The 13,078-nt window shown below is 36.0% G+C and overlaps 2 protein-coding genes across 2 annotated transcripts; one reads left to right on the top strand and one right to left on the bottom strand.

Annotated features, from left to right (window-relative positions):
* The first annotated feature begins 2,561 nt into the window (after positions 1 to 2,561).
* On the top strand, positions 2,562 to 5,431 carry LOC103503815 (adenine nucleotide transporter BT1, chloroplastic/mitochondrial-like). Its single transcript, XM_008468176.3, has 3 exons — positions 2,562 to 3,480; positions 4,410 to 4,571; positions 4,656 to 5,431. Exons 1-3 carry the CDS (start codon positions 2,950 to 2,952, stop codon positions 5,127 to 5,129), a joined length of 1,167 nt encoding a protein of 388 aa, XP_008466398.1. The 5' UTR covers positions 2,562 to 2,949; the 3' UTR covers positions 5,130 to 5,431.
* A 374-nt stretch (positions 5,432 to 5,805) lies between these two features.
* LOC103503814 (cellulose synthase A catalytic subunit 1 [UDP-forming]) lies at positions 5,806 to 12,273 on the bottom strand. Its single transcript, XM_008468175.3, has 14 exons — positions 12,026 to 12,273; positions 11,155 to 11,350; positions 10,889 to 11,067; positions 10,627 to 10,747; positions 10,352 to 10,538; positions 9,907 to 10,173; positions 9,450 to 9,795; positions 8,936 to 9,073; positions 8,721 to 8,846; positions 8,328 to 8,540; positions 7,957 to 8,215; positions 7,503 to 7,699; positions 7,011 to 7,361; positions 5,806 to 6,752 (listed from the first exon to the last, which is right to left on the bottom strand). The coding sequence occupies exons 1-14, from the start codon at positions 12,104 to 12,106 to the stop codon at positions 6,168 to 6,170; spliced, it is 3,246 nt and encodes a 1,081-aa protein (XP_008466397.1). The 5' UTR covers positions 12,107 to 12,273; the 3' UTR covers positions 5,806 to 6,167.
* Positions 12,274 to 13,078: the final 805 nt, after the last annotated feature.

The following is a 13,078-nucleotide window of genomic DNA, read 5'->3' as shown; positions in this document are numbered from 1 at the left end:
ATATCTCACAAGATTCCATGATTGGTAGTTTTGGTATAACTATCAAGACTGCATTTTTCAATTATATTAGTTGTGAATTACTTTTACAAAAGAATTTTAAGTGGACAAGTCCTCCAAATGCTATTAGTTTATTAGAGAACTCTTCAGAAGGTATTTCAGTTTTGTATTGTGACAGTTGGTACTTTTGGTATTTATTATATGGACTATTATTTCCGTGTCAAACACAATAAATAATTCTAAATTTTTTGTTAAGTTTCAAACAAGAAGTGAGTTATTTTAATTATAGGTTGATAGCTTGTATTAGGAGTATAGGTTATTTTAATTTGAGTTATATTATTATATATTTGGTGCATAAACTATTTTAGTTTAATAAGAAAATAGTAAATACCACACCAAGATGAAGATAAAATAGTAAAACTGTATTAAATTAAGGGTTTTGAAATAGTGTTTATTGTAGATAATTAAATATTTTAAAATAATATTTACTGTGACAAGATGTGATTATTATAATCTTAGATAATATTTCTCTAAAATGAGTTTTATGTTTATATCATTGAATACTCAAATTAGTTGGCATGGTCTTCTCCTTCAAAGATGGGAAGTTAGATCAAATGGGAAGTTAGAATCTTTGATCAGGAATACTATGTTCCTAGAAATTTTTGTAACGCATCATAAGGATGCTTTGGAAACGAGAAACGATTCTTGAAACATAATAATGTAGACTATTCTTGAAACATAATAAGGTAGACGAGAGAAAGTATATATGATAGTAGTAGATACTCTTTTATTTGAAATTGTATGTTAAAATTTGCTCTCCAAACTCCATCCCTTGAATCAAATGATTAAAGCATATGAAATGTACAAGAATGGAGTTGGCATCTTATACCCACACACCTCATTGTGACTTGTCCACGTGCCTTACAGTTAGGGGTCAGATTAATTATTTTTTATTATTAGTTTAATTTCAATTTTTAGGGAGAACTTTGTTTCAAAAGAAAAAAAAAATGTGAGACTTATTGAATAGAAAGAGAAGATGAGGTAAAATACAAGAGAAATTGTTGAAAAGACATTTCGTAAGAAAAAAAAAATAATGTGTAATGATCTTTTGTGTTTTAGTAGTCTTTTTTACGGTGTGAATAGTTTTTTCTTTTTGAGAACATCAAAATATAATCCATCATTTTTTCCTTACATTTAGATTCTTTTTGCTCATGTCTTAATAAAAATACCATTTTGTCCTATACTTTGAATTCATTCTATTTTAGTCTGTTAAAAATTAAATTGTAATCATCGGATATTGTTGGGTCGTAGGAATGGTGTTTTAGTTGTTGAATTAGGCATGTGTTAGCCACTATATTTATATATGCACGAAACCCTTTTATTCAACACAGAAAATTAAAAAGAAAGAAAGGAAGGTTTCCCCCTTTTTTCTTTTAGGGATAACTTAATCTACATTGTGCTTTCTACCGTTTCCTTTATCTCTCCCTCCCTCTCATTGCCTTATTCCCTCCCTTTCTTGCTTGCACTTGTGGTTCTTGTCTGATTGCTCCTAACCAATGTGACCACGTTTGTGCATTAGACCCATTGATCCTACATCACTTGATTTTAGTAACTTTTTAACCATTTATCATGAATGTGTGAAGTCTAAGAGCAAAGCAACGACGATTTTCTTTGCTTCTAGTGTCTAGAAAGGAAAAGGAAAAATTGAGTGCAAGTATTTGAGGGAAGAAAACAAGCAAGAGAGAAATTGAAAGTAGCCTTCGAAACTTAGTTGGTATGTGATCGAAGCAAACAAGAATTTATATTCTTGTAGTAACAATTGTAGGGGAAGGGGGGGTCGAACCTCCCTTCTTGTAGGATGAAAGGTCATGTTAATTATCATTAAACTAGATGTTAGCACAACCTAAATTGAATTATCATTTTATGAAGATTGGCATGGGCTATAGTGCGCACACACTCTCAAGAAAAAATTAGAAAATTTGTATGGATAATATGATTTTTTTTTACATTGACAAATAAAGTTACAAATTTGTCTATTCTTTTTCTCTTTTCTTTTTCTTCAACATGATTTCCTTCTTCTTCTCTAGTGAATTTGTCTACCCTACAACCGAGCATGGCCTCTGTTTCGTGGTTATGACAACCATCGTTCATTCCATTCCTTAGCGAAATCTAATTGAAATTGACAACCCTCCTTTGTTGCAACCGACAACAAGAGCAAAAGAAAGGAAAATATTATGTTTGATGGTGTTTGCTACTACATCATCATCAAGAGCGAGATAGGTTTTTCCACTGAAACAAGTTTATTTTGATATTTTCACTTCTTGATGTTCGCAAAGGGAAAATTGACTATTTTTTTAAAAATAATCGAATAGTTTGGCAATTTTAAGCTCAATTTTTAGGGACAATTATGTACCTACATCTACATCTTCCAAAATAATAATAATAATAATAATAAGAGGTTTTTTTTCTTGTTTTTTCAAATATAGAAAAAATGATAAGCTATTCACAACATTTATTACACTTTCATATAAATATTTTGTGAAATGATATATATTTTTGAGGATTTTTTTATTAAGAAAATAATAATAACAATATTTTTTTATTAGAAAAAAAAACACGAAGGATCGGAATCGGAATCTTTCCAGAAAAAAAAAGAGAGAAAGAACAGAAAGAGAAAAGAAAGCAGGAAAGGGTTCCCAGGGGATCGGAGGCAAAGGGTGGGAGATTCGTCTCTCTCACTCTCTCTCTCTCTCTCTCTTCTCGCTGTTCATCCTTCCCCCATAAACCCACATTCCCTCTCTCTTTTCAACTCAAATTTGCTGGCTGCATTAACTCCTCTCATTCCCGTTCCCCTACTGTTTGATCGTCCATAATCTTCCCACCACTATGGTTTTGTTCATCAATTAGGATCTCTCCTTCCTTCTTCTTCTTTGATTCTGAATCCCGACCGAGATGGGTCAGAAAGGAACTCAAGTTTTAGCCTATAAACGAGATGGGTTCTTCTCAGTCTTCGATTTGGGCTCCCAATGGAGTATCCAGGAAGGCCACTTCCATCCCGGAGGCTTATTCGCCAGTGTCGGTCAGATGGGCATCGGGTTCGGCATCTCACCCAATTCTTCAAATTCGGATGACGCCAATTTTCTTTACTCCAATTTGTGTATGAAATATGTACCTTCTGCTGAGGCTGTTAATTTTGAGGAAACTGTTATCAATAAGAAGAAGAAGAATAAGGGTGGTTTTCAATTGAGAATTAAGGTGGAAAATCCCTCACTGCGGAGGTTGATAAGTGGTGCAATTGCTGGGACAGTGTCAAACACTTGTGTGGCGCCATTGGAGACCATTAGAACTCATTTGATGGTGGGTAACGGTGGCCACTCTGTCACTGAGGTGTTCAATGATATTATGAAGAATGATGGGTGGAAGGGATTGTTTAGGGGGAATTTGGTCAATGTTATTCGGGTTGCACCCAGCAAAGCGATTGAGGTATTTGAAACTCCATTTCTTGTTGTTTCAATGTATTGGTCTTGAATATGCTTTGTTTTTTTCTTTTTTTCTTTTTTTGGTTGATACTGTATTGTACTTGATAACCTGGATAGAAATATAATATCTCTGCTTGCTTTTGATGGCTTTCCTGTTGGGTAATTGCTTGTTAGAATGGTTCTATGGAGTTTGTTAAATTTAATCCTTTTATATATTCTTGATATTCTCCTCCATAAGTCGGTTGAATATTTGTGATTCGCAAGACCTGGATTATAACTATTGATATGAATTGGAGGAGGAAGTTGTTGAAGGAATTCAAACTTAGGACTTTCTGTTTAATTTTATATAAACTGTGGATCCAAAGCCTATGGCGTTGAGATGTGATAAATTTATAATTTTATGTATTCTCTACAATTCCCTTCTTTGTGTTCTTTAACTAATCGACCCGATTGTAATTAACCAGTTATGGTTCTGCTTTGAGTTGATCAAGGTTCGTCTTAATTATCATTCTTGTACTTTGCTAGAATCCATTAGCTGATATAATTTCTAGAATATTGAGCCCATGGATTTCCTTCTTGAACATTTGTTATGGTTCAAAGCCTGTTTTGTCTTTGAAACCCATCAATGAAAATTTTTCCATTTTCCGTAATAGTTTTATGAGTGAGAATATAATCTATGTAGCTTTCTCGTTGTCATCAACTTAGAGGTGTTTGGGTCACTATGTTGAGTTATGAAGTCTGTAGTTAGAAAGTTTATGTTTGGGGTTATAATGTTGTTTAGTCTGGAGTTGGGAAACATTAGTGAATGTACTAACTTTTACCTAGCAAATCCGTTTCCAGATTGTAAGAGGAAGGACTTTACTCCATCTTCAATGAAACTACTTTTCATATTTATTTCAATGCTTACAGATTCACCTGCTGTTCTTTCTGCAGCTTTTTGCTTTCGATACAGTCAACAAGAACCTATCGCCTGGACCAGGCGAAGAACCAAAAATTCCAATCCCTCCTTCATTAGTTGCCGGAGCCTGTGCTGGAGTCAGTGCAACCCTCTGTACATACCCGCTAGAGTTACTGAAAACCCGATTAACCATACAGGTAGCTGGAAAATTTTAGTGAACAGAAACAACATTATTTGTTCTTCAAACACACTGAATCTCAAACTCTTGCTAACTCTTGCAGAGAGGGGTTTACAATGGTCTATTAGACGCTTTCATTAAGATACTTCAAGAGAAGGGGCCTGCAGAATTCTACAGAGGTCTTGCTCCCAGTTTGATTGGAATTATTCCATATTCTGCCACCAATTACTTTGCTTACGATACGTTGCGAAAAGCCTACCGGAAGATCTTCAAACAAGAAAAAATAGGCAACATTCAAACCCTTTTAATAGGATCAGCTGCTGGTGCCATTTCGAGTTGCGCAACATTCCCACTGGAGGTAGCTCGCAAGCAGATGCAAGTCGGGGCTCTCAGTGGAAGACAAGTTTACAAGAACGTTATTCATGCGCTTATAAGTATACTTGAAAGGGAAGGCATTCAAGGCTTATATAGAGGGCTTGGCCCCAGCTGCATCAAGCTAGTGCCTAATGCAGGCATTTCATTCATGTGTTATGAAGCTTGCAAGAGGATACTTGTAGACAAAGATGATGAAAATTAGAAGGTAACTTTTACATCAAACTGTTTGCAATTGAGAAGAATACCAAATCCCATCTTGGATTTTAGTGGTAAGGTAATGTTCGGTTGGTTATGTTTGGACTGCATGACTCTTGAACGTTATAACTAAGGAGCAGATTTCAGCTTGGTATGTCGTGTATCGTCCTAATGCTGAGAAAGAGAAGAATTTGTTTAATGATCTAAGAGAAGTTTTAGAATGATTTGCATCGATTTCTTTTTATAAACAAAATGTAAAAGATATGGTAAAAGTATATATTACTAAATGTGTACTGTCATTTATTCTTATGATTAAAGTTGCTTCTAAGATCACCCTTCATAACAATGATCTTAATCTTCAAGTAGTAAAAACAAAAATCTGACATGTTAATGCTTATGCATAATTACAATGCTCTAAATGGATTAAAGCATACATTCTTAATTACAAAAAAAAAAAAAAAAAAAAAAGTCCTGTAATTTCAAGAAAATCGAGATTTTATCTTTAGTTATTTTCATCCTTTAGACTTGATAAATTTAATAATAGTCCATGTGGTTGGATAAAATATTCATAAATAGTCCCAAGAATTCTATTATCAAACCATTTGAACGAATTCTAACTTTAAATCTAATAACCAAATTTGGAAATTATCCATATATGTACAGAGATATTAGAAAGAATACGGTTGAACATGAACGGTTATTAAATTATAATTTCACTGTCATAACAATTCTGAAACATCAAAAAATTCAGTGTCTGTTCTTACAAATTCTCCTGATATATAAATAATTCCTTTATCTATTTTCATTAAACAAATGGAACTTCACAATACTGCACAATATAATATTATAACGTACCAATACAACTTCAAGACACCTACAAATTTTGGTGTAAAGACCTGTGAGAGAATCTGGAAAACCTCATCATTTCTTATTTTCTTCAAATTTGGTTCCTTCCTGAGGACTTTTTTCAATGCCTTGATTTCTTTCTTGTCATATTCACAGGAAAATCACCATTTTGCGAGAACAAAACTATTAATCCAACCGTCTAGCAGTTGATACCACATTGACCGTTGGCAGCCTTTGTCGAGGCCGAGGTAAATGGATCGATTCGCACCCAAAGCAATGAGAAAATGGAAGCAAGGAGAATGGACCAGACAATGACGATGGTTGGTGTACGATTTTGCCTTCCCAGTAAACCCTTTAGGAAAGGATATAAATGGACAATAACCCACAATGCGAAGAACAGCTTACCAAAAAGAGGACCCCAAGATTGGTAACCACTGTTAATGGCATACGACACACCAGCCACTATACCGACCATATTCATAATAAGGACAGTGGTGGGAGGGATGAGGAGAGAAGTCCATTTGAACACATAAAGCTCTGCAAAATCCCCATCGTCATCACTGGCCTTTGACGTGACAGTGAAGTTGGTATCGATTCCAGCAAGAACCTTTAAGAGACCCTGGAAGACGGCAAACAGATGAGCTGAAGTACCACCAATGACCCAAAATTGTTCATTCCTCCACCAGTCTTCAATGCTAACCCCACTCCATCTGAGTTCAAGAATACCCGTAGCAAAGATGGAAACGAAAAGAAGAATGAACCACATACTGGCAAAGTTGCTTATCTGCAAATTAAGTCATGAAAACGTGTTATTTACAAACGGAAAGGAACATTTAGTGTATTATATACTGATTGAATATATTATGTCTTCAGATTAGAAAATGGAATGGTTATTTCATCATAAGTTATTAACGTTAATGTTAACAAATAATATCAAAATATGAGGAGGAATCCCACGTTTAGATAAAAAAGAAAAATAATTTATCATGGAAACATAATTAATCAGGCTTCAATTTTCACAAGGAAAAAACTATCAAATTACCTCGGGAATGATGAACTTTCCAGTCAAAAGACAGAACGCCGGAAGCATACAGTAAGCAATAAGAGGAATGGAGGTGATAGGGTAGACGATGGTATTGATGTACGCTATTCTCTCCAAAAGCTTTAACCTTCCATTGTAGCCATACCAGATAGGACAATGCCTGCTAAGCAAGATTTCAATGGAACCCAAAGCCCATCGAAGCACCTGATTTAAACGATCAGAAAGATTGATGGGAGCAGATCCCTTGAATGCTGGCCGCGGAGGCATGCAGTAAATTGATATCCACCCACGAGCATGCATCTTAAATCCAGTTAAAATATCTTCTGTCACAGAACCATAGATCCACCCAATCTAGAAGTAAAAAAACTAGGAGTTAGATCTGAGTTTATCAAGCTCATCTTTGTAGCTCTCTCTTAAGAAGGGGTAGAAAAGAAGAAAAAATGTGAGAGGAAGGAGGATAAGGGATGTTGTATAATGGCAGTGGCAACTAACCTCTTTGCCCCATTCTGTCTTATCTTCATATCCACAACTGATGACATGAATTGCTTCCTTTAGAAGAGTTGCAGGATTGGTTGAAGGTGGAATACCTCCCATTTCCATGAAAGTGGCTGCAATAAAAACTGGAGATTGGCCAAAGCGCTTCTCTAAACTCTTCTGAGACATCAGGAGTGACCTCTCATCATCATATCCTGTAAGACACAGAAATTAAGGTAAACATTCAGTTTGCAACTTCCATCACCTTATCTCATGAAAACTATGACAGTTTCAGATGTCGCAATGTCGCAATATTAACATCGTTAAAAAATAATTTTCCCTCTCTCGTAGGTCCAACAGTTATAGAAGTGGCAGCTGGACCTCCACCAAGTCTCTTAAAGAAAAGTTTTATTTATTAAAGAAATGTTTAAAGTGGAGAATAGAGAATTGAGGATTTTGAGGGCAAACCAACCTTCAACACCTTCCTCGATATCTTCCATATTAAAGATGGGAATGGTAGACTCAGTCCTCTTTGCAGCCCTCTTTTTGTCAATGTACTTCTTGTTCCTTCCCTTCTTTCTTGAACCACAGCAACTCTTAATGATAATATTTGGTTCCAAATCTGCCTCGGTCAGAACAGGATCATAACCATATAGAGCTTGCCGATTGAAACAACAACCAGTACCCACATAGACTGGACCCTGGAGGCCATCCAACCCCTTCAAGTTTATCTGAGAAGCACAAGAAGAACACGTTGTCAATCACAAGTAACAACCCAAAGCCCAAAAGCGTCCATGTTGAAATACATGATTGAAATGCTCGATGACAGGTCAAATAACCTACATCGAAAAAGACTATGTTGCGATTGGCATATCGATCGTGCAAATCAATGCCATCAAAACGTTGTGGGAATTGTACATAACATGTTTTCTTCCCATAAGCAGGGTCCATCATGAAACACATGGCTTCCTTGAGAGCTTTGCTGTTGTTGAAGTAGTGATCACAATCGACATTCAAAAGATATGCTCCATTTGTAAGCACAGCAGAAACTCGGATCTGTAGATAAGATGAAATCAAGTCGATAAATAATTACAGAAAATCACAAAAAAATGCAATCTCATGTTTTTACTATTACTGTTGTATATATCTTTTTTCTGGCAATTATAAGTCAAATTCTGCCTTTTCTTTCAAATTATGTATCATTTATGCACGATTGTATCAAATAAAATGACAAACCAATGCATTCATTGCTCCGGCTTTCTTGTGGTGCTGGAAACCTGGTCGCTTCTCACGAGAAACATAAACAAGTCGCGGCAGTTCATTTCCATCAGTATCAAGACCTCCACTGTGACCTAAGAAAACCTGCACTCGAACATACAAAATATCAATATTGCCACCCAAAAAAGGATAAAATAAAGTGCCAAAACAAAACTATTTAAAAGCTAAGAGACCTGTATCATTCCAGGATGATCCCTGGGATTGTTTCCAGGCCATGGCGTTCCATCCTGCATGGTCCATCCTTCCTCAGGCATCTTTTGTGCTTTGGCAACAAGTGCATTAATTCGAATCTTGAATTCTTCATACTCTCTCTGTGAAATGGCACCTTAACTTTTAATGTTTCAAGAGAATAAAAAATATGTATCCATCTATTTAGCCTTTTAAAATTAGATGAATAAATGTTATTCCAAAGCTAAATAAATTTGGGGGATCTATAGAGCATGCTTAAAGTTCCCAGACCACGTTCTCAATATTGAAACACAGACACAAAGTTCTAAGAATTTCCATCTCCAAAATGCTCCAACTGTTGGGAAACCATTGCTTCATGCTATTTCTTTTTTCCTTTTTTCTTTATAGGATAGCTTCATGCTATTTTATATTAGCATGAATAACTCACACCACGAAAGAAAGTGCAAATCAAACAATGGGCACAACTATATGAATATCAAACCATCATAGCTTTCTTACCTTCATTGCTCGCCGCTCTTTGACAAAAGAAGGCTTAATCTTGTCCTTCAAGTAGTCTATTTTTTGAGCAAAATAAAATTCAGGGGCCCTTGGCTCAATGTTGTGCTTCTTGCAAAAGGGAACCCACTTCCTTGCAAATTCTGCAGTTTCAGAGAGCGCTTCAAAAGTAAGCATTGCTGAACCATCGTCTGATACATAGCACGAGACTTTGTCCACTGGGTAGTCCACGGCAAGTATGGAAAGCACAGTGTTTGCCGTGACTAGTGGAGGCTCTTTGAGTGGATCCACAGTACTGACAAAGACATCAACAGGAGCTAACTGTGATGGCTCTCCTTCGCGATCATATCTGCATGGTGAAAACAACAATTGACTTAATAGTAGAACTAATTGCCGCTGCCCACTGGTCTTCCAAACTAAACCCATTAGATCAGACAAAATGCAGAAAAACTAAACCGACCTTAGCGCAAGTCTCTCAAGGAAGGTCTCACGATTGACAGGAGACCATTTCGGAAACTGATCCAGAAGCCAGGAAAGGGCAAACCAAACTTCACAAATAACTGATGTTAACCACAAGGGGTATGCATCTTTCACAGGGTGTGTTAAACGGTACTGTAAGAAGAAGCCCAGAATAATAAGACGAAGTATGATCACAACACGATACGGGGTCAAGTGAGAGGATGGAATAGGAACGACACGGCTCAGAGGTTGCCTAGCATCATCAGCCCTGTGAAACAAATAAATGAAGTCAATGAAATTAGCATCATTGACGTTTAAGTAAATAAAAAGTAGATTAGCGGCATATAGAATGATTTTCAAAAACAAATAATATGTTTCATTTTTTATCAGCTTTCATAGCTTCACTTTATATATAACAACTTGCTAGATTTGGATAAAGTACTTACATTTGAAGTTCTTCTCCATTTGACCCAGTGCCCTCCATGTCCCCCTTCCCTTCAGTGTACCTACTCGTCATCTGCATCATGTTTTTCTCTTGTTTCAGTTTCCAACCTTCAACTCTTTCCTTCCAGTCAACATTCCCAAGCCCATAAGAATTCAAATCCTTTGATGGATCCACAATTCTCACGGGAACTGTGATATGAAAAAATGCAATTAGTTTAAATCTAAAACAACAAAAAAGCTTCCTCAAAGATCATGAAAAACTCAAGCTTCTTTATACCTGGCTGCCTTGGGTCAACATATGGATGGGACTGCATATGCTTTTCTGGAGGACCCAAAGGACCAGATGTGGTTCGCACTGATTGATTATCAGGGGTAGCACAAGGAATTTCTCCAGACACCTAAACAACCCAAATGTTAAACAATTGGAGGCAATAGAAATATGTAAAATCGGAAACATATTCATAAAATATTGAGGAAGCAAAATATAACTATGAATGTACAAATCAACATAATGCATTCTGAAATTGACAAGTTCATACTGATTGGCCATTTGTAAGGAGTGGTATAGGTTGAGACTCGTGTCTCGCAGAAGTAGATAGTTCAGCATCTTCCCCATGCCACTGTCGTTTAGTCTTGCTACTTCCTTGTACGTAATTAAACTCATTCTCAATGTCATCCACATCATCCTCGTCGTCATCACCATCAACGCGAGGACTCCCTGAAACGAAATAGCTTTTCATTGAGTGTTTTTTACTCGGATCAAGTCAGCAACCATCAGAAAGGACACATGAAATCTCAATCAAACCTTTGTGCCTCTTGTATCTAGTCTTGCACTGAGGACAAGACTGGTTCCCATCTTTCCTCTCATACTCATAACACGGACGACAAACGGGAAATGCACATTCATTGCAAGCAACAAAGACATCACCAGAGGCTGTAAGACCAACTGTGTCGCCACATATTTGACATGTTTGGCTGTTTATATTCTTCAGTGGTTTAGGCTGCATCATTCAAACAAAAATGGGATATGGATAAGTCACAATATCAGCAACCATAACACAGAAAGAAGGTTAAGTAAAAATAGAAAATAATGTACAGATCTCAACTAAGAGATACAAACACAGATCTTTGGCATTTTCACAAGAAGCACTATCAAAGCAAGTCGAGCTCTACAACAGTACTGAAACATGAAGTGAAGAATGGCAAAGACTGATACACCATTTCAAAAACAAAAACAAATAAATGAAGGGAGAAAGTGCCAAATAAGAACCAATCTACAACAAGCATAAATCGAAGCCCCAAAAGCCAAAATCCAAATAATCCACGAAACAAAGAAACCAAAAGTCCATCATCAGCTAAGACATTAGAGTTGAAGCTCAATCATCAATAAGTATCAAAATCAACACTCGGATCCACATATCATAGTACAAATAATAATAATAATAGTAATAATAATAATGGATCTAGTTTCATATGATTAGATAAGTCGCAATCAATTCCAAATTCCCTAAGATCGCAAACGAGAAGAGGAGGGGGGAAAAAAAGAAAACCCCCACATCTAAAACTTCACTGCACAGATCAACACACTACACAAGTGACTAAGATGATAAAATAAAGAATGAAAAACCAAATAGAGTGTTAGAAGATGGGATTGAATGTGGATGAAGAAGACTAACCCCACTGTCGGAATCGTGGCGAATCCGAACAAGCTCATTTCTCTTGTAAGATCCAGCCACCAATCCCGCATTTGCTTCCATATCGTCGGAATTTCTTCAGATTCCGAACAAGAAGCAGATCGGAAGTGAAATGGAAGAGACCCCAAATAAGAAAAAGAACAGATTTGATTTCCTTTCTCCTTAAATCTTCTCCCACTCAGTACGCCATCTCCATCTTCCAACTTTACTCTAAACCAGCTGCTATCTCTCTCGTCTTTTAAATATTTTTATATTTCCCTTTTTTATTTTATTATTATTATTTCTCCGTCTCTTTGTCTTTTACTTACTACCGGATCGACTGGTTTCCAAACGGCTCGACTCGGCTCAGTAAGCCACGGGAGTTTCGGGGGCATTGGTAGTTGATGACGTGGGGAGAGATGATTGGGTAAGGAGCGGTAAATTTGAGGTCGTTAGTTACTTTTGGAAGAATAGCCAGTGAGAGGTCTACACGTGGAGGGTTTGGTTGAAGTGTTGCTGTCGAGATGGAAAGTTAAAAAAAAGGGAAAATATATTGATTTTGCTGTGTACAGGCTGTAATGAGAGACACCGGAAGTTGTCGGTAGCGTTTGAAGCTGATGGTTGTGGTTGTCGGTGGACTCGATTATTGCAAGTTGTGAGCTCCAAATGGCTTCTCTCTATATTTACGGCTCCATACGTGTATTTCTTTCTCTCTTTTTTTTCCTTTTTTTTTTCATTTCCTTTTTAAAAAAAAACTCATATATAGAAATGGAAATAAAAACAGATTTTAAATAGAGTTTATTTTCGAATGTAGAAAGTCAATTGAAATATAGCATAATTTTATAATCTTTTAATAATAGACATTGGTAGACTATTAATTTTCTTGAAAAAGTTCTATTCTGAGAATAAATACTCAAATTTTATTTTATTTGTAAATATTTTTATCAATTCTGTCGTTTACAATATTTTTCTTTTTAAATGTAGCAAAAGAAATTAAAATATTAATAAATATAGTATATTGTCATTGTTTATCAATAATTGACGAAAATAGTCATT

This window comes from Cucumis melo, chromosome 4 (assembly GCF_025177605.1).
Source record: "Cucumis melo cultivar AY chromosome 4, USDA_Cmelo_AY_1.0, whole genome shotgun sequence".
NCBI lineage: Eukaryota > Viridiplantae > Streptophyta > Magnoliopsida > Cucurbitales > Cucurbitaceae > Cucumis > Cucumis melo.
Note: the sequence above shows the minus strand (reverse complement) of the source record. Positions and strands in the feature narration are given on the sequence as shown.

Coding starts and splice junctions, on each gene's coding strand:
- LOC103503815 (XM_008468176.3), top strand. CDS start 2,950: ATGGGTCAGAAAGGAACTCAAGTTTTAGCCTATAAACGAGATGGGTTC. Junction 3,481..4,409: donor CACCCAGCAAAGCGATTGAG/GTATTTGAAACT, acceptor TTCTTTCTGCAG/CTTTTTGCTTTCGATACAGT. Junction 4,572..4,655: donor AAACCCGATTAACCATACAG/GTAGCTGGAAAA, acceptor TAACTCTTGCAG/AGAGGGGTTTACAATGGTCT.
- LOC103503814 (XM_008468175.3), bottom strand. CDS start 12,106: ATGGAAGCAAATGCGGGATTGGTGGCTGGATCTTACAAGAGAAATGAG. Junction 10,748..10,888: donor TCCTTACAAATGGCCAATCA/GTATGAACTTGT, acceptor TGGGTTGTTTAG/GTGTCTGGAGAAATTCCTTG. Junction 9,074..9,449: donor AAGAGCGGCGAGCAATGAAG/GTAAGAAAGCTA, acceptor GCCATTTCACAG/AGAGAGTATGAAGAATTCAA.